This window comes from Vicugna pacos, chromosome 12 (genome assembly GCF_048564905.1).
Source record: "Vicugna pacos chromosome 12, VicPac4, whole genome shotgun sequence".
NCBI classification, from domain to species: Eukaryota; Metazoa; Chordata; class Mammalia; order Artiodactyla; family Camelidae; genus Vicugna; species Vicugna pacos.
Genome location: NC_132998.1, coordinates 46137291 through 46159307, shown reverse-complemented (window position 1 = coordinate 46159307; position 22017 = coordinate 46137291). Strand labels below are relative to the sequence as shown.

The 22017-nt window shown below is 38.2% G+C and overlaps 1 protein-coding gene across 1 annotated transcript in view; it reads left to right on the top strand.

Annotated features, from left to right (window-relative positions):
• The first annotated feature begins 8710 nt into the window (after window positions 1-8710).
• Window positions 8711-22017, top strand: part of OTOGL (otogelin like) — a 134715-nt gene continuing 121408 nt past the window's right edge. Inside the window, exons 1-4 of the mRNA XM_072973333.1 lie at window positions 8711-9201; window positions 19557-19654; window positions 20644-20683; window positions 21635-21683. Coding sequence (XP_072829434.1) covers window positions 9119-9201; window positions 19557-19654; window positions 20644-20683; window positions 21635-21683 — 270 coding nt within the window. The 5' untranslated portion in view covers window positions 8711-9118. The remainder of the gene's footprint in view (window positions 9202-19556; window positions 19655-20643; window positions 20684-21634; window positions 21684-22017) is intronic.

Genomic DNA, 22017 nt, shown 5'->3' with positions numbered 1-22017 from the left:
GGAAACAAACAAGGCAGGGTGAAATAATTCCATCCTCTTTTCTCATTTTATCTAGCTTCAAAGATTGTTTGTTTAGGGAGGGAGATAGAAGATAAAATTCTGTAGAGAAAACTTAGATCTCTACTGATTCAAATCATATATTTTATGTAAACTCAGAGCTGGGGGAAAGCCAATAATCCTTTGAACACTTCCAGAACTCCAGGAATCTTCAGGCTTTAACACAGACTTTTATGTAAATGCTAAGGGATGATCAAAGAACAAGTATCCCCTAAGGCTTTGTAAGGTTAAGGACAGCCTCTTTAATTTAAGGGATAGTAAGGCAAAGAGCAAGGTGGCTTTTCACACTGATACTCGGTATTCAGTCAATTAAGAAACAATGTGGCCTGACCCAGAAAACAAAGAGTACTTCTGTAGGACCTTGCTGGGTTCCCAGTTTGCGATTCCACCTGAGCCAGTCATGAAGATCTGGCAGAAGTAGAGAGGAAGGATGACTCAGAGTCCAGGAAGAATGATGGTCACATTTTCAAGAAGGGATGACAGGATGATAGATGTACAGGAAAAAGTGCCCAAGTGAATGAGGTCTCTTGATTATGATATGACTATCTAGGGCTGTTAATTTTAGAGCTTTATAACCATGTCTTTGTTATGAATCACATTGAACTCACTAGGTACTAAGACAATGAATAGTAGATAGGCATGCACTAGAAAGAACAGGAAATCTCAATTAAGGCAGGACTTGAGCTTTATCTCAATGTCAATAAAACCAAACTTCCTTGGATCTGAAAGGGAAAGGCAGTCTAAAACTGAAACTCAGCGGGGGACAGGATGCTCCACACCACTCAGAGGAGGACGGAAAAGTTGTGGGCTGGTGTCTGATGCAACCTTGGCACCATCTCTGATTAGCAGAAAGATCAGGTGTCAGTCATGACCAGAGTTGTTCCCTACTATCTTGAGAAGGTCACCGGATTGCTGCCCATTCTTTTTTGAAACCTGATCTGGGGATCACAAACAGCCACAATGAGTTGGATCACTGCCACGTGCTCTAAATTGGGCTGACAAGGCTGACTCAGTGCCAGGAGCAGATACACAGGATGCAGTTTGAAATATTCAGATAGAGGTTGGGTTTCTTCTTTTTTTTTTTTTATTTTCAATAATGCTATTTGAGGAGAGAGGATTGTATATGAACATCAAAGACTGAATTAAATGAGATTTGTCCTTCTTGTGGACAGAGGGGATCCACATAGTTCTGCCACTTCCCCACGTTCAATTTTAGGTGGCTGGCTTGGGAGGCTGCTGTTCCTTTCCAATGTGATGGGCCTTCTCTTTAACATCGTAAATTCAAAATTTGTTCAAAGTCTGTAAGAAACAATGGAAAATCCCTCTTGTGAGCAAGTGCATGTACACGTCCATAAATATGGTTTCTTTTATTTCTGTGTGAATTTGCAAGCAGCACCTCACTGGAGCTGAACTTTTGCTATATAAATAAAACCATCTGGTGTATCCAAAGAATTTCAGTCTCTCGAGAACAAGATCATAAACAATTGATCCTCCCCAGAACTTTCAGTTAGTTTCAGTAAAGCTTTCCCACAGCACTGCTTTAATTATTTTACCTGTTTTTTCATCTTCTAAGGATTTTACACTCTAGTCTCGCTCATCTAATGTCTTTTTTTGTGTCTACCCCATCACTTTTGGCAATGTGAAGAACAGTGCATCCTTTAAGGTGTCTTGCTGAATGGATCACAAGTAGATACTCAGATTAAGAGAGCCCTTGGAAGAAGGGAGCATAGTATTCCGTTTTTCTGATGGGAAAATTAGACACAGAGCGATAAGTTCAAGGTCCCACGTACCACAACTATTAACTGCTAAACAGGATCCAGATTTTGTGAGTCCCAGTTGAATAATCTTTCTGCTCAACGCTGTCTTCAACTTAATGTTTATTTTCTTTGAAGCATGGATAACAAGGACGCTTCTTAGTAAAACAAAGAGAATCCAGTCTTCGACCAATTGACCAAACAAGACCCGCCAGCTGGGAACTCGGTTAGGTCTCATAAGAATGAAATAGGCTTTCTTCTGCTTTTCTTTTTTCTTTAACCTCTCCTGCCCCCTTTAGCAAAAATTGTCTAGTGTTAATTCATTTCTTGGAAGAAATGAATGTCTAGGAGGCTTCTGTAACTTGAGTATGTTTGTCTGGAAGACCAAAAGGAAGAAAGCAGAAGTCATACTGTTGAATGATGGCCAGAGAGCGTCTCTAGCTGCAAAGCTGCAGTAGAATCACCTGAGAAGCTTAGAAACGAACTATTAATGCCTGGGCCACAGACTCAGACAGTAGCATTTCATCGGTCAGGGTGGGGCTTTCCAAAAATCATTCTAAATGTGCGGGCCAGGTTTGAGAACCACCACTTGATGCACCTTAATCCTCAGGGACAGCAAGCCCATCGATTCCAGTCTTTCTCCTAGGATGGTCTTCTTTGCTTGGGAATGATTTTAAGCGAAGCTAAGTAATCAGATAGCAATACAGAAGAAGTCTTAGCAGGAATAGAAAACAGCTGAATGTAATGGAAAGACTCACCAAAAACTAGTTTCCACCTTTTCCTGAGGTTTGAATAGACCTCCAGTGTAGCTTGGATGGTTGAAAGTGCAGAACACAGATTGACAGGGCCTCCTGGCTGTGGCTCCAGCCAGAGCAAGCCCCAGCTCCTCTGGCACCATTTTTATAGCAAGTTGAAATACTGTAGACTCTGCCTTTTTATTTTGGACGTACAACAGCACTGTTGGTTTTATGATTTATTTTGGTGCATCATGGCATTAATAGCAAGTATCTGCACTGGAATTATATTTGGATGTGACTTATTAGGCTGCTTTACGCACACACTGATATTTGCTGAATTATTTGGAACAGGATGTGCCCTGCGTCTTGAATGGTCCATGAAAGAGCCTCCCCGGTCCAGTAAAATACATACTTCAACTAGCACAATTTTTAAATATCTTAATGCTTCGAGGTAGTAAAATGAAATTCAAAGAAGTATAAAAAAAATAAAGCTGGTGTCTACTTTTTCTTCTGGACGACGAGGTATCCCTGGCATCAAATCAGTGTTTGCAGTTAGGGAAGAAACTGTTCATGAGTTTATCTTTTCCAAAACCAGGGGCAAAATGAACCCTTGCAGCTCAGTATGAGAATTACTTTAAGTTTTGTTTAGTGTTAGTATTCTTAGCGGTTCCTTTTTAAAAATAGATCTTCCTTTACTTTGTAGTTCATGCTTTTCCCAGGCTGGTGCAGAGGAGCCTCGTAAGGCTGCAGCAAATAGGGGAAGGACATCTCCCCACCCAAGACAGCCAGTCCTCAGGTCCACAGGCTTTCTGTTGGCACAGGGAGTGGGCTGGGAGGAGACGGGTAGTCTTATCCATGGGCTTGAGGCCACTGTCTCTTCACTTTCTAGGATAGATCTATTCTGGCCATAAGACGTCCTTCAAGTTTATTTCTATATCGTGGCTCTAAAATTATTGGATACTGCCAGGTGTCTACTGTTTTGGAACAAGGCAGGGAAATGCTGAGAAAATTTTTTAAAAACCATAAAATGTGTCTCTTATTATATTCAAATTTACTCAAAAGAACCAAATATCATTTGTAAAGTTTTGTTCTTTTATTTCTTCTCCACAATAAGAGCACCACCTCCAAACATTTAACCTCTTATCAAAAAGGAACATTAAGATTTTTTTTTTTGACAATTAGTTCTTTAAGGCTTGGGTGTTAAACTAGTTTATGAATATGTTGTAACAGCATGACATGAAAGAATGATGGCTCATGGTCAGCCAGTGTGAGTTCTGGTCCCAGCTCCACTACTCACTAGCTCTGTGACATTGAGCAAGTTATCTCATAGTTCTCTGTTCCGGGGGCGGGGCAGGGTGGGGAGGAGAGGGCACAGGGACTGCTCTAGGAGCTTTCAGTACTATGGTGCACTTAAACACTATTTACATTTCAATGAAGGAGTTCTAAAAGGATATGTCATCCAGATTTGCTTTCTTGAAACTCACCTCTGTGTGTAAATTACTCCATTAGCCATCCCTTAGAAAAACCACAGGGTATCCTCAAGATATGTAGTACATTGTTGGTGAAAGAGATACCAAGACGGACCCACACCCACCCCTGCCCCTCCCACTCTTGTTATTTCCTTCTGTGGGAAAATTCTGCTTCCCTGGCCTGTGTATCTTGGAAGTTCTGATACATTATTTTGCCTTTCTTGGGGACCCTCAGGACATATGGTAAACTTTTTGATGAAACTAGTGTGACAAGTCTGATCCCAGAGCAGAACTTTCTACTTGGCAATTGTTTCCGTTCTCACAGAACTTACTGTGCAGCTGGGTTCTTTTTTTTTTTTTTTTTTTTTTTTTTACCTCCAACAAAACCAGGGCAGTAACGTGAGGGCCCCAGCCTGCTGGGCCAGCCGTGGCCACTCCACTGCCCTGACTGAGATGGCCACAGTCCAAGATCAGCCGGTCACCCCCGACTCCCTACAAATTTCTCTCTCAGATCCTTCCTAGTCCCTCCTTCTTAGCTTCGCCATCTGACCTTACTTTCTCACAGAATTTTTATGGGAAAATAGAGGCTACATGTGCGCTCCATTTGGTTAAAAGTGAATTTCCATGCAGGAAACATTGTTTTCTCTAAAATAATGTCCGAGATTTTACATAAAAAGCAAGTTTCTCCAAATTTCTGTGAAGCATTACCCAACTGAAACTCTCATCACGAAAAATAAAAATAGTATGTTTTCTTACCAGGCAGGTCTTTTTGAAGGAAAATGCTGTGTAATTCTAAGTGAAAAAGGACATGTATATTTTTATCCAATGTATTATTACGTCTTCAATGAGGGGAAATAGCTGTCAAGTTAAAAAGAAAAGCTTGTGATAATTGAGGAACATGGTTAAAAACTGGTGCGTGCTTGTTAGAAATTATGTTTAAACATTTTTTAACCATGAAACTCCCAAATGTAAGCACAGTGCATGCACAGTGTATATCCAAATATTTTGTGAATAAAGGGGAAGTTATTTACTTAGTTGAAATGAGGAGGGAAATTGTCCTCTTTACTGTTACACAGTATGGGCTTATTCAAAATGTTTTTTAAAAATATATCTGTTGAGTCTTAGAAAATTATTGGTAGAATTATCACAGCAAGATTTAGAGGACTGGACGTCTGTGATGGACCCTCTAACCCCCTTAATCTGGAACATACAAAACGTCCTCTAGATGGAGCACCAGGACTTCCCTTTATCAGGAGAATTAAGTCTTATTTTTGTGAAAAGAGCTTCAGAACTTCATTTTAAACAGAAAACACTTTAAAGAACCTATTCTTTTTTTTTTTATTGACGTATAGTTGATTTACAATGTTATGTTAGTTTCTGGTGTACAGCATAGTGATTCAGTTTTACATATCTATATCATTTATATGTAGAATCTAAAAAAATGATGCAAATGAACTCATTTATAAAACAGAAACAGACTCTCAGACATAGAAAACAAACTTACGGTTACTAAAGAACCTATTCTTTACTTTGGTGTGTATTACGGGGAACATCTACTCTTCGATGAAGGAAATGTTCTATTTTAGGCAACATGTGACAGAGTAAAATGTGTTTGATTTTTAATTCTCCAAGTGAGGTCCACTGAGTTCTGGAAACTTGCCGTGGCATCGGCAAGAGCCAGAAAAGCTGGAGGTGCTCTCTAAAGACAAGTAGACGTGACAGGGAGGGATGAGAAAGACTAAGAGCCACCAGGGTTAGAAAAAGTTCCTTTGCTACATGGAAGCCTTCTCCAAAGGTAGCATCATTGTCTGCCTAAGTGGTAATTGTGACTGTGAAATATAGAAAGGAAGCTGGAAGTCACCTAATGCAGTCTTCTCATTTTACAAAAGAAGAAACTGAGACCCAGAGAAGTAGATGTCTTCTTTTCATATTGATGGAGTTAGCAATGTCACAGACAACATTGAATAAGTAGTGTAGTAAAGCTTTGTGGTTTTAACTGTCTAGCATCCAGTCCCTCATCCTAAAAACACTGATTTTCTTTTGCGTGGGAATTATATTCCCCAAACTGTATGGAATCTTGGAATGGAAGCTGAGGTGTCCCATGAAATTCCTTCTCTATAGCCAAGGGTTATGCATGTGACCCAATCAGTTTCTGAGGGACTTCAAATCATAAGCAGAGCTTTTGTAAGGAAATAGGAAACAGTCGGAGTTCATTTATCTTAGGTGATAACCTAATATTCACCTTACTAAGCATGATTCTTTCTCCCCCCAGCTTTACTAAGATATAGTTGACTTATAATATTGTGTGAGTTTAAGGTATACAATGTAATGATTATATATATATATACATATATATATACATGTATATATACACGTTGCAACATCTAAGCAAGATTCTTCAACCTTCCTATTAGTTCTGTGACATCTCCAATAGCCTTCTGATAATTCCTCTTTTGCTTAGATTGACCAGAGTCAGTTTCTGATAAGTGCAACTAAAGAACCTTGTGATTCCAACAACTACCATCCACCTAACAATGAGGCAAGACCTTCTTATTACAAATTTAAATCACCTGGAAGGGTCACCTTACGTCACCAAGAATAACTTAAGATTGATTCATATAGGAAGAATAAAAACACTCTTTTCTAATTGCCCTGTCCAGGAACATAATCAGCATACTATGTTCTAGATCTTTTGAACTATAACAAATTTCAAATTCTAGTCAATCTGACAACATTATTGTAATAAATATTTGTTGCCTAAATAAGCAAAGTTTTCCCTTATGTAATAGTATACCAGAGTATATTCTAAAATTATATTTAAGATAGCATTTATATTTTTTCTGATGTTAAAAGTAATATTGACTTATTTTGCTAAGCTTCTCACCTAAATCTAAGAATTACATAAAATGAGTAAACTGTTGCCTCTTTTCCTTTAGAAATGAGGAAAAAATTTTCCAAACTGGCAAAGTAGTATAAACAGTAAGCTATAGAATTATGTGAGCTAGATTAAAATAATAGTGAGATAATATGGCCTTTGAATTTTTTTTTCCCTCATTCAGATTCCTTCTCAAAAGTATCTGGCTTAACCCTGATATGTAGAAAATGTGTTATAGAAACCTCACTTCTTTTTAATGTAATTTTAATATACCCAGCAATAAACACTCACCCCACCCCTTCAATATCTCAGAATATAATTTTTGAAAGGAGTTTGATGTTTATAAAAGTTTCTTAGGCTATTATAACTAATCTTTGAATAATGCAGAGTGATATGATTTATAAGCTGCCAAGCCTCATGTTTTCACAATGAAATCTACTAGAAACAGTGAGGCCATTCTTATCTTAATGATACTTTAAGAAGAATTTGCCTTTTGGCTCAGATTGCAAAGCAGGGGAAGAGAATGCCCCATAGTCTGAGAGTACACATACTGGCTGGCTTTCACAAGTGAGTCTGCAGAGGGCTTTTCTGGGCTTGCCACAAGTGCCTTGTTAAAAACGGCAAATTCATTCTGACTGGTGTGATGTGATACCTCATTGTAGTTTTGATTTGCATTTCTCTGATAGTGATATTGAGCATTTTTTCATGTGCCTCTTGATCATTTGTATTTCTTCCTTGGAGAATTGCTTGTTTAGGTCTTCTGCCCATTTTTTGGATTGGGTTGTTTGTTTTTTTCTTATTAAGTCATATGAGCTGCTTATATATTCCTGAGATCAAGCCTTTGTCGGTTTCATCGTTTGCAAAAATTTTCTCCCATTGCATAGGTTGTCGTTTTGTTTTACATATGATTTCCTTTGCTGTGCAGAAGCTTGTAAGTTTCATTAGGTCCCATTTGTTTATTCTTGCTTTTATTTCTATTGCTTGGGTAGACTGCCCTAGGAGAACATTTTTGAGATGTATGTGAGATAATGTTTTGCCTATGTTTTCTTCTAGGAGGTTTATTGTATCTTGTCTTATGTTTAAGTCTTTGATCCATTTTGAGTTGATTTTTGTGTATCGTGTAAGGGAGTGTTCTAGCTTCGTTGATTTACATGCTGCTGTCCAGTTTTCCCAACACCATTTGCTGAAGAGACTGTCTTTATTTCATTGTATATTCTTGCCTCCTTTGTCAAAGATTAGTTGACCAGAAGTTTGTGGGTTCATTTCTGGGCTGTCTATTCTGTTCCATTGGTCCATATGTCTGTTTTTGTACCAGTACCATGCTGTCTTGATGACTGTAGCTCTATAGTATTGTCTGAAGTTTGGGAGAGTTATTCCTCCAGCCTCTTTCTTTTTCTTCAGTAATACTTTGGTAATTCTAGGTCTTTTGTGGTTCCATATAAATTTTATTATGATTTTTTTCTAGTTCTGTGAAATATGTCCTGGGTAATTTGATAGAGATCGCATTAAATCTGTAGATTGCCTTGGGCAGTATGACCATTTTAACAATATTGATTCTTCCAATCCAAGAGCATGAGATATCTTTCCATTTTTTAAAGTCTTCTTTAATTTCCTTCATCAGTGTTTTAATAGTTCTGCATATGTAAGTCTTTCACCTCCTTGGTCAGATTTATTCCTAGGTATTTAATTACTTTGGGTGCTATTTTAAAGGGGATTGTTTCTTTACTTTCTTTTTCTGTTGATTCATTGTAAGTGTAAAGAAATGCAACTGATTTTTGTACATTAATCTTGTAACCTGCTACCTTGCTGAATTCTTTGATTAGTTCTAGTAGTTTTTGTGTGGACCTTTTAGGGTTTTCTATATATGGTATCATGTCATCTGCATATAGTGACATTTTTACCTCTTCTTTTCCGATTTGGATCCCTTTTATTTCTCTCTCTTGCCTGATTGCAGTGGCTAGTCTTCCAAGACTATGTTGAATAGGAGTGGTGATAGTGGGCAGCTTTGTCTTTCAAAAGTCCACAAATGACAAATGCTGGAGAGGCTGTGGAGAAAAGGGAACCCTCCTACACTGCTGGTGGGATTGCAATTTGGTGCAGCCACTGTGGAAAACAGTATGGAGATTCCACAAAAGACTTGGAATAGATTTACCATATGACCCAAGAATCCTGCTCCTGGGCATATATCCAGAAGGAAGCCTACTTCAAAATGACACCTGCACCCCAATGTTCATAGCAGCAGTATTTACAATAGCCAAGACATGGAAACAGCCTAAATGTCCATCAACAGATGACTGGATAAAGAAGAGGTGGTATATTTATACAATGGAATACTATTCAGCCATAAAAATGACAACATAATGCCATTTGCAGCAACATAGATGTCCCTGGAGAATGTCATTTAAGTGAAATAAGCCAGAAGGAGAATGAAAAACACCATATGAGATCGCTCATGTGTGTAATCTAAAAAAATAGAACATAAATACAAAACAGAAACAGACTCATAGACATAGAAAGAAACTTGTGGTTGCTAAGGAGGAGGAGGGTGGGAAGGGACAGACTGGGAGTTCAAAATTTGTAGATGACTATAATTCAATAAAGAAAGTTAAAAAAAAAACCCAGCGAATTCATAGCACAACTGAAGAAAAATTACCTTATGAAGCATAGCTCAGACGAAAGGGAAATCAGTTTCCTGGATAGAAGCGGGTTTATTAAATAAAAAGAAAATAGAAAGTCTGGTTAGTAGATTGAAATTTATATGATTCAAATTCAACCTACTGCTTGAGTTTTTTTTCTTTTTTTTCTGTTTTTTTTTTAACATTTTGTATTGATTTATAATCATTTTACAATGTTGTGTCAAATTCCAGTGTAGAGCACAAAGTATTATATATTTATTGATCTGTTATATAATTTTTCAGTTATACATGAACATATACATATCATTGTCACATTTTTCCCTCTGTGTTGAGTTGTTAATATAACATCCTTTTGAAGGTCACAGTGGGTGTCAGGCAGAAGTACAGGTCAAAACTCACCAGTTTGTGGGGTCCACTCATACTAGATTTTGATCTAGGCAGTGAGTGCCCTAGAGTGGCTCTTCAACTAGGTAGCAGTGTAGTGGAGCTGAAGCCAGTTCCTCCTTATAAAAGCCAATTATTAAATTTGCAGGAATTTTATGAGTCAGTTGGAATCACGTTAGTAGCTCAGAATTGGCTGGGGTAGGAGTATTTATTTACACCCTGGAAATCTGCACACACTCCGGGTCTGGGCTCTCCCTTTCCCTCTGAGCTGGTTGTTCAACACTGACCAACACATCACTAGCTGTAAAATGGGGGAGATCTTGTTGAGATGGGGATCTGGGGGTGGGATGTGGAGCCGCCCCTGGGGTTTGGTGTGCAGGGGGATGTGTGTGGATGAGACGGTGAGTGCAGCCCTTGGTATGTCTGTGAGCACTGGGCTGCAGCCCTTTCCCCTGACCCACAGCTTTTTTCCTCCCCTCTGGTCTTTCATAGGAAGTAGTAAACATGATTGTCTCTGGCAAGGTTCACCGATGTTTCAGTTCTGTCTTCTAAAATGCTATATATAGCCTTTCAGCTTCACACCTCACATGACATCTGTCATTGTTGATGTAATAATATTGTTATTTATAAATGTGGTGGGGCCTCAGATTTACTAACATGACATGCAGATGTACAACGAACAATTAGGTTCTGTATTTTTTTCTGTCACTAACCTTATTATGACCACCATCCACAGCTCTGTTTGGATGGCTTATGTAAATATCCTTTAGAATTCCAGTCCCTTCCCCAGCTGGCATCGAGGTGTGGTGGTGGGTGGGGCTCACTTGTCCTTGTCTGTCTTTGGGAGACTGGCTCTGAGGTCTGTACAGTGTTCTCTGGATGAGTGTTGGTCTCTTCTGCAAGTGGCTTGTCTGGACTTCTCCATGGTCCGGCGACCTCTGCTGTACAATTGCTCTTATTCTCGGTGTTCTGATGTTTGCAGCTGCTGATGGAAGCGGCTGTTAACTCCTACTTTGTTCTTCTGGTCATCTTCTCTGGTGATTTTGGGTTCGACTTCAGTTCTCACTGGCTTTGTAGAACTCTGAAGTCTGTGAATCCTTAGCCAAACAGTCCAACCAGAAGACTTTTAATACTAAGGTTGCTCTTTCTTAAGATAGCAGCCGTCTTGTGAGCTCTCAGGTCAGACTCTCCACAACCTTCTGCAGCATTCCCTTGGAGGCACGTGTTCTCATCTGTCAAGTGGCATCTGAGGGCTGCCTGGGAGAGCTGCACTCAGGTCCTGCCTTTACTTATCCATACTTTGCTTCTACCTTCAGCCCGCCCTTTGTGAAGCCACCTCCTTTTTTTAAAAAAATTATTAAAAAATTTTTCTTTATTGTGGAGTCTTCCTTCTTCCTCATATTCAAAACTATTGTAATTACCACTTGAATTTAGAAGACAAAGCAGTAGATATTTGTCAGTGACTGACAGCCCTTATCATGTCTCCTCGAGTTCTTGGATCACTAACTTCACAAACTTGCATCTATTAGCTTGACCTGTGGAGGGCAGTGTTTAGATTCATCCACTTGGAGGTGTTAGCCTGGTCCACTGATGAGGCCATGCATTAAATCTCCCCCTACTCAGATAAAAGAGGCTTTGAAAACTCTACTTCCCCAAGGGTCTTATAGCAGGGGCATACATAAATTCATTCAGTTAACAAACATTTTTGAGACAGTGAAGAAAAGACATGATAAAATGTGTCCTATGCCTTCAAAACTCCACAGCAGGTGAAACAGATCAATAAATGTATAATACTTTGTGCTGAGAGCAATGACAGTGGCATGCACCGTACATCACATGAAAGGCTGAGATAACTTGATATTGGAGAAGGGCTACCCAGCAGGGGTGATACTAAATTTAATCTAGAAAATGAGTAAGAATTAGCTTTGCTCTACGAGAAAAAAAGTGGGTATTTGTACCTGTCTGTCTATGGAGATACTGTAAACCTATGCGTTTTCCCATCTATTTTCCCAGAAGTAGTAGTCCTGAGGCACAACCTGTGAAGGAAAGTAGAATTGGGTGCTTTCTTTCAGGCCTAATGAAAGGCCACCCTGAAGAGAAAGCCCCCCCAAGTGCCAGCCAAGGAAGGGCCGTGTCACCACCCCTAATTGCCCTCCCAAAGCACGGAGCCTACTGATTCTTCTAAGTGAGGACGGTTGATGCTACAGTCATGTTACATGTAACTAGCATCCCCAGCTCTCAATGGCATACTATGCATTTATTTTTCTGGAGTCCCTTCCATGTTTCCTCAGTCTCCTTGGACTAGTGGCTACCTAGGACATACTTTTCTCCTGGGGGGTAGCAGAAATTCAAGAGAACAATTCAAAACTCTGAAGCACAGGTAAAGCCTCTGCTGGAGTAGTGTCTGCTAACATTACATTGGCCAGAGAGTCATGTGACCAATTCATACATCTTTGCGGAAGGGATATACACTTTTCCTACTCCAGTGGGAGGTCCTGCAAAAGCACATAGAAAAGGGAAGACAGAACCTAATTCTGTAACAAGGAGAATATGAATAAAGTACTGAGGACAATAATCTAATCTATCCAAGGATATTCCTGCCTGTTATCTACATACCACCACATAATCCTGAGATGAAAGTCTTCATCTCTAAGCCACTCAGTGCTAAAAAAAAAAAAAGGTCTCCCAAACCCCCAGTCTTGTCACAACTTCCCTGTGTCATTGAAGTTGCCCCGACTTCTTCCAGTGGAGTACTGCAAGAGGAGTCTAACTGAGAGGTGCTCCTGGATTGACTCTCGGACAGCAGAGGAGTAGCTGAAGTCAGCACAGTACTTAGTGGTAAAGAGGCTATTTCTGTTTCTCTTGGGGTTCTCACTCACAAGTTTCATCTCCCCTCTTATCTAGTATTTTTCAAGATTTTTCTGGGAAAATACATCTTTTTATACATACATCCTAGTTCTCTGGGTTTTTTCTATGTGTAAACAGATGATTTGGGAACCTTGGGATAGTAAACTCCATCTAGTTAACAGTATCCATTGCTAGAAGGTCCTTGTCCCATGATCTGTAGTGGGCAAGCTAGGGACCCAGGAGAGCCAACGGTGTAGTTCTTGTCTGAGTCTGAGTCTGAAGGCAGAAGAAGACTGAAATCCCAGCTCAAAGACAGTCAGGCGGAGAGCAGATCCTCCCTTCCTTGCCTTCTTGTTCTATGTGGTCCTCTGGTGGAAGAGGTGAGCCCGCCCACTCTGGGGAGGACAGTCTGCTTTATTCAGTCTCCCCACTCACATGTTAATGTCATCCAGAAAGACCTTCACAGACACATTCAGAATAGTGTTTAATCAAATAGCTGGGGACCAGGTGGTCCTGTCAAGTTGATACATGAAATCAACCATCAAGGTCGTCCTCCTTTTTCTCAGTTCCTCTGTCTCAGGTATGGATCATTGCATGTCAAGGAATAAAATCCTGACCAAGTTAACTTTAGTGAAAAGAAAGTGATTGGATAGATGTGGTCATGGGACCCAAAATGCGGTGAAGCATCTTCTCCATCACTTGTTGCTTTGCTTCCTTCTGAGCATCTGCTCCACTCTCCTACCTCCCTTTGCAGAATAACTTTCTTTGCCTATTCAACAGCATGCACGCAACTGGAAAATAACTACCATCCCTAATTCTGTGTGACCACAAGGCCCACATGTGACTTTCATCTCTGTGATTTATGTTTCAATACTTGCAAAAGAAAATTGGATCTGTTGTAGGATCACCATATATTATTTCATTTAACATCAAGGTAGCCAGGGAAAGTAAGTGCATTAGTTTTCTGTTGCTGCTGTAGTAAATTACCACTAACTTAGTGACTTAAGACAACAAAAATGTCTTATCTTATGGTTCTGGAGATCAGAAGTCTGAAATGAGCTTCACTGGGTTAAAATCAAGATGTTGGCAGGACTGGATTCCTTCTGGAGGCTCTAGGAGAGAACCCATTCCACTGACTTCCAGAATCTCCCTGAAATCCCTGGCTTGTGGCTGCTTCCTCAGTCTTGGAATCTCTCTTCCACTCTGTTCTTTCTGACTTCTGCTTTCACTGATAAAGAATCTGTGGTTATATTTGGGCCCACATGGAATTAAGTTAAAGGGATATTTAAGTTGATTACACCTTTAAGTCTCCTTCACTGTGTAAGGCAAACGTCACAAGTTCTGGGAATTAGGACATGGGTGTCTTTGGGAGCCATCAGTCCACCTATCACAGTGAGAGTTGTAAAGATGTGATGCCAACGGAGCAGAGGCCATGCCGTCTCTGAGGGGAATTTCTCGGCATAAGAAGAGCGGAAAGAGTAGGCAAATTAGATAACATCCCTACTTCATGCTCCCAAACAAGGAACTGCTCACTAGTAGGTTGTAAGGCTGGTCCTCCACCTCTGCTTAATTTTTTTCAGCCTCTGCTTCTTTCCCCTCCACTGGGATCTGTCATTGCTTCCATATTGGTAATTCATTTACATTCCTTTTATTTTTTGAACTAAAATCAACTAGTTTGGTATTTAATTTCCCTAAAGCTCGACTCTCTATTATAACACACATGCTGAATCCCCTTTGACTCATGGTGAGCCACTGAATGGGGTGGAGGTGGAGTTGGGAATCTGTGCTTCTAATATACTCCTTACATGATTCTTGCACACACCAGTTTGAGAACCACCACTGTACCTAGGTAAAGCTGATACACTTATCTTGTTAGCAGAGAAGACTGAAGAAAACCTTCCAAGAGAACTAGTGTTTTTTCACTGCAGCTTTTGGGAGATAATGTAACAATTTTGCGTGTAGCTCAGTAAGACTCTTATTCGGCTGAGAGCCAGGGAAGAGGTCGTGTCAAGATAAGGGGTGAACACTTTTTGGACTGATCTGACTTTTATGTGACTCTCAAATCACAAAGAAGGGCTTAGTTTTTCTAAGTTATGTTTTCATACTGACATGTGCTCTACTGAAAACCACAACAATGCCTTGTCTTTAAAGGCAGTTTTTCTGTATTAACCTTGCCAACTTAGAAAAAGTAGATGATAAGTTGGTGTTCAGCACTCCAGAACGGTTTCAGTGGCTATTGTCATAAATCAAGCCGTCAGGTGTCTGAGTCAGAATCTCGGTGTTACAGGAAGTCATCTCAATCATGACATTTAGGGATCTGGCAGGTTTTCCTTTATCTCTTACATAATTTGATTCAAGTATGAGATATTTTGATATGCTTTCTTTATAAATTTATAGTTGTTTGTCTTGAATAACTTGGACAAAATTGGTAGAAGGGTTAAATTAGATAACTATTTATCTGTGAATCGTAGATGACTCCATATCACAAGTTTGTAATTAAGTTGAGAAAGTAAGTTGTGAATATATAAAGTGGTAATGCAGAAAACAAGGGTATATAATTTTTGATAGTTGATGCTTCTGTTTTTGACAGTACAGCAGATTAGATGACCTGAAAGTTTATCAGCTATACAATACTTGCGCATGTCGAATAAAATAAGATAGTCATTCCTTTAAGTGGTTGTATGGAAGTAAGAGATATCACCAGAGGGCAAAAAACAAAGCAAAAACTAGATTTGGCCTGCCTTCACTTTGAGTTTGAGATCTGAATTCATTCTCTGTATTCTGGGAACAAGTTGAGAAGTTAACATGAAATTCCTTGGAGCAATTGGCTGAAGTAGATGCAAACTCTCCTTTGGAGGGACACATCTTCAACCACGACAATAAAGGATTCCCATAGATAATGCCCTGCCAGACATAGACCCAAAATTCAAAATCGCAAAACCTATGAGGTAATCCACTGTAAGTTCGAGAAGCAAACACGACTAACAACAGGGTTAGAACCCTCCTCCTCCTGTGAAATTCAAGCATTATCCCTTAGCAGCTCTAAAATGAGTACGTCTAAAATGACTGAAGATACAAAATGGAATCGAAAGCACGCGAAACCCACTTAATTTATATTGCTATACATACAGTGCACCTCATATGTTACACTATATATTATAAATGCACATGTAATGTGCTATAGTATGTGAGTGCTACAGTAGTTTAGAAAAGAAAGAGAACTGCAAGAAATATTGGTTTTAGATCTTGAACTTGATGCTAAAATGTTGACAGGAGGAAACTTTAGTTGTGGGAACATTACTTCTTTCAAGATAAAGATATTGCAAATCAGTGGCACCACAGCAACTTGGAAAACTAATGTCCCTATAAAATACAACACATTAACTTCTGTGGGTGAGCTTTAAGTTGAAATCATGACCAACACAGATAACGCTTATGACGCGCAGTCATGTCTGTATTCAGAAAAGTTAAGATAGACATCATTTGTAAATTCAGTCATATGAAACATTCCAGACAGTGCCAAGCAACACATTTCCTGAAAGCAAAAATAAAATACTGCAAAACTATCTCATAATAAGACAGTTAAACTCTTAAAATCACATCAAAGATACAGGATTCTTTTTGCTGCTCAGTGATAACATAAATTCTGGATAAAAATCACTGCATCTGAAATGTGTTAGGTTTAGTAAAGCAAATGAGGAATAATTGCATTTCACTAGTAGAAACTGATATGATGGGAATCAAATGTTATCTCCTTAGATTTGATCTCAATGAATGAAAAAATGAATGTTATAGAAACCACCAAAGACACTAAGTTTTCTTAAAGATGATGAACTTTGTTAAAAACACCCCCCTCTTTATTATTGATGCATAAACTATAAGCCCAACATTTTCCCATTCCTGCCAGTTGTGTTTAATGTGGTGTGTTGAGGCCAATAGGCTGTCAGGTGTCAACTTTCTAAAGATCATGTTCCATGTGGGAAAATGTGCAGTGCTCTGGTAGCAGAAAGGGAACTGTTTATCCCATGCATTATGTAGTCGCCTCAGGCTTCTTATGAACTTAATATCTCTTCACAAGCTGGTGGCTGACTCCTTTTTTTGCCGAAGTTCCTTTGTCAGGGTGGAATGAAATATAAAAGCTGTCAACTAAATTTTGACAGTAATAACTGCATGGAGCAACAGTCATAAATTCCTTCTTTTGTGGTTCTGAGTCTAATCTTTCATCTAAACTCTCTGTTCTATTGCAGCTTTTCATGGAAGTCAATTTTGCCTATTTTCATGCAGCCTCCCATTTAATGTAATGAATTCATATTCAGTTAGTTGAAAAAGAACTTGGAGTTTCTGGTATTGTTTTCTTTACCATTGTTCCTTCTCCTTTACTAATCTCCCACCTACTCTGAGCCTGGATGGAGGAGGAATAGAAAGCAAGCAGGTATGCTAAACCTCTCTCTATAAAAGAATGGTCACCCTGAGAATTCCTGTTATAATTGCTACTATTTTCTTTACCAGACAGAGTAATTTCTAGGTTTTAATGCATAGAGTTCAAAATGCCAGATGATAGAGCCTTGGAATTTTCAACTTTAACCAGTGAAAATGGCTGTGGTGCTTTTGAATGGAAAGTTTAAAGATACTGTATGAAATTTGAGATGAAAAATTCTGGGTTATTACATTTGAATTAAGTATGCAAAATATCTAAGTTTATATTAGAAGTAGGTACTTTTCACATGGCTTTATGTTGCTGTTTACTAACGCATTCTCACTAATTTCTGGTCGTATTTAGACATAGCAATGAACATTATCAAAATAGTTCTTTTTTGAACCATAAAATTTAACTTCGGTTTCCATTTGGGATTTTTCCATAGGCATGCCACTTGTCAAAAAAATTTGAGTTCAAAGAAAAAAAAGTCAAACATCTACCAGATTGGTGAAAAAATAATCCTGAAATATGATTTATAGAATCTTCATATTTTAGATTGACTTATATGGGAAACTATGAAGCCAAGAAAAACTATTGTAAATTAAGGAGGGGACTTAGTAATGTATATTGTTTATGTCCATTTCCACCTTTTTCAGAAAGAGTCAGTAAGTATTCTGTATAAATAAATTTGCTGCTCTTGATTAAAAAACTTCTTTGGAGAAAAATTACTGTTCTCTAACCAAATTTCAAGCTTAACTTTTAAATTTATTCTGTATCCACATCTTCTTAAGTATCTAAAATATTTTAGTTTTGATTGTGGTTGAATCGATACATATTTTTGGACCAATATTTAGGATGTAACTATAAATAACTAAGCCCATCTCTTTAGAGTTATATTAATTTATTGTCTAATTAGTTTAAGAGTAATGATTGTCTAATCAATTTGAGTAGTGACCAACAACTTTTCAATAAATATTTATTCAACTCATACTATACTTAAATTATTTAAGCTTATCCATCAAAATTTTAAAATGAGTGTACATGTGCAAGTGTGTGTATGTGTGTGTGTGTGTGTATAGGCATATAGCTACTTATATTTGGGGGGGCTGTGTGTGCTTTCATGCTTAAAAGATGAATTTATAAGCAAATATCTTCTCTTGGCCCATGGAATTAGCAATTACGTAGGCAATGGAAAGTCATAAAAATCATGTAGAACAAAAGTAAAAGATAATTGAATTTGTGACCCAGACAAGAAACTTCTTATGTAATAGATGTTGGACATGCAATATATCAAGACGTCAAGGACCTATCACAGATAAGATCAGGAAGTCATGGCAGAAGAGGTGTCAGAGTAAAACAAGATGTTAAGGACTGCTGTGCATTTCTGTCTCATAAAGTAGTTCCTGTGTAGTTCGCCGCTCCTGACCACTTTGCTCCAGCTGTTGAGTCTGATACTAGTGCTGGTGACTGATGGGATCTGCTGTAGGAAATGTGCACCCATCATATAAGCATGGCTTTCACTCATTTGTGGGGCTCATCTCATCTCTATGGAATTCATTATGAAATATTAGAGCTTTTCTGTGATGCCAGTCTAGGTAGTCATTCGCTTCAAGAGAAGAGTGTGCTTGCTGCTGGATGAAGAAGTCCTTCTTTGTTGTCTAACTGGATACTTATAGAGGATGGAAGAACGGGGTGTGAGGGAAGGTTTTCAGGATTAGGCGAGTTGCTTTATTTTCTTTTTAAAGTCAAATATTAAAATATCATCATCTATTGTAGAATGTTTAACAGAAAGATCTGTAGGCACATGAATATGTCACCTTAAACTCCACTGTAATGGGACTTGAGCTGAAATTTTATGCACATAATTTTAGCTTGCTTTTAATTCTTAAAAAAGTTTATGAGAACATCTAGACATTAGAGGAATGATTGATAGGATTTTATATCATCTTTTTGCAAAGAACAGTAATGTTATTTTATGAATAAAACACAGAATAGATCAACAAGTAGGAATAATGGTTATCTCTTATGACATCAAAAGACAACAGGCGTTTTGTTTGTTTGCTTTTTTGATGCTCCTGTCTTTAGAAGTCATAAAAAGCTAATACAGGCTAAAAAGGAGTGTGATGTGCAGGAGCAGGGTAGGGTGTAACTGATACAGGCTCAGATAGGAAGCTGCCCTGCATAACTAATGAGAGGCTCAGCCAAAGGTTTGCCTGCAAGTTCTAAAGCTTCAGATGCTCTATGTAGTTTGAAAGCCTGGAATTCCTTTTTGAATTACTTTATTACAAAGCTAAATCTTATGAGAACTTGAGCACTCTACAAATACTCACACTTCTAAGATGCCATCATAGTAAAGACCAACAATTTGGTTACATTTCAGGGAGAAAGGCTTCACTGAAATGAACATTGTGAGAAAACTCAATTTGATGACACCTTGGAGTATATTCTTGCTTCATACACTGCTGTTTTCACTACAAGGTAAGAACTCATGTTCTATTTCTACCTTTTTTTATTGTATTTCAGTCTCTCTGGTGAATGATAACAATAGTTTCCCCTTATTCTGTAGAGCATTTTGAAGTCATTAGAATGGATAGATTCTAAATGACATCCAGATCACATTTTTTAAAACAATTCTTAATAATGCGGATAACTGGGAACTTTTAGTTTTCACTTTCCAGGTCCTCTTTTTTAAATATTAAAATCCTGCCCTTATCATGATAAGCAACTCTACTAGAAGAAGCTCTAACTTTTTCTCTCCTGAAGAATGATTTAAGATAGTTGTGTCATTTAAACAATTGAAATTTTATAGTTAATAAAAAGTTGGTACTTAAATTTCCTCAGTGCCATCAACCTAAAGAATGGTAAAGAATTCATTTTTATAAACTATTTTTATGGCAGAAAGCATTTATTTACATTCAGTTGTTCATTTTTAATCCCTGAAAAGGGCTGTGTATTTTGGAGCTCATAGGGGAAGTGGTAGAAATTTCTGAAGTGTAGAAGACTAGAGAGATCAGAAACATTGTCTTCCAATCCTAGTCATTACTGAAACGCCAAGGGAAAAAATGTCTTAAGAGTGATGAGAGCTGGAGGGAACTTTGAGGATCAGCTTGGCTACCATCATCATTTTGTGATGTGTTTGGTAGCTTGCTTCAGCTTGGCGTTTACTAGATGGTAAAGCTGGGATCTCTGACTCCAAGACTAGTGCTTGTCCCTACTGTATTATGTCTCTATATAAATCTATGTGTACTGCCCATTTTTTTCTGGATTACTAGTCACCCTAATGTTTCACAGGGAATTTGCTGGTTAAAATCCTCTAGAAAATATAAAATAACTAATAACAAAACTTAGTCTAAGTTTTAGAATTTAGGTTCAAAGAATCTGTTTTATAATCAGAACATGTGACCAAGATTTTTTGATAATTTTTTTCATCCTTATCATATATATATATATGTATTTATCTCTGGCAGGATATATTTGTACTTCATCCATCTTGACGAGAATATCAGAGTGAGTATTTCTTATTTGTTATGTCCTCTAAACCATAAAGTTAACGGGAATAAGAAAAGTTCAGCAGATCACTGTATTTGCTTTTGAAAAAAATAAATGAGATATTTTACAAAATAAGGGTATAAGATGTAGTTCTTTAAGATATTGCCACAAATTAAAAAATATGAAGCATTCAGTTCCTTGCTAATGAAGCAAAGGTATTTCATTTTAATTACAAGAGGAGTTCTTGGTGGTGTCCAATGACTGTAGATACTAAGAAGAGATTATTTTCACTTCAAAAACTTGTTGCAGAGCCTTTTATATTGTTATTATTAACATTCAGTAACTCCTTTATTTGTTATTATTAATATCCACCATTGATTAGAAATGTGCTATATTCTTAACATAGAGTCAAATGGTTCTAGCAGTAAATAATGAAAATCATTTTTTGGACTAAACTGGTCTGCTTAATGAAAAGAGTTCTACTCACCACTTGATTGCGGTAACCCACAGTTTGATGTGCTTGTTCATGTTAATGTTAATCTGCCCTTTAAGATACGGAAAGGGAAAGAATTGAGTGTGATGTTTGGAAAAAGTGAACCCGCGCTTGGAGAACATTTATCTCACAGGTTTTATGAAGGCGTGCGGAGAAATTATCATGCGTGTTGGTGCTACAGTGTTACTTTATTTTGTTTATTTCTCTATCTCGAAGTTCCTTCCTAAAATGCAATTTACATCAGAGACTGGAGAGATCTGGGGACACTCCTGAATTTTGTAAAATGAGACAGCGCCGCCACCCAAATCTAACCCCTTCTAAAGGGGGAGGGGGACATTTTCAATGTTAAACCAAGAAAGACCTCTTTGATGAAGTGATGGAAATCAGGAGGAAAACACCAGCTCTCTCTTGGGAAAGGCTTGTTCAGGTTGCCTAGGGGCCTTTGACTATACAAGTTCTTTTTTGTTTTCTTCCAGAAACGGGTTTAATGAAAATCAACAGAAAAGAGCTCTTTTAGCAGCCCAGGTAGGTTCTGCCTCTGATGGAGAGAGAGGCAGAGAAATAATCCATTCTGCCTTGGGCCTCTGCTGTCACTGCAACAATGAGACCTTTGTGGAGGCAAATAAAATGCTAAAAGCAAGACAAGAAGGAGGAGGAAGAGGCAGAGTAACTTCTCTTGTGCTTTTCTGCAACCCTCCAGTTCAGGCTTAGTTCACATTCACTTGTCTGTGGTCAAACACTTTTTTGCTCTTCACTTCAGTTCCCTACTGATAGGCTCCCAGAACTCCCAGAATTTGTGGGAGATTTAATCTCATCTACTTGCCAGAACATTTTAATTGGCTTAAAAATTAAGCACAGT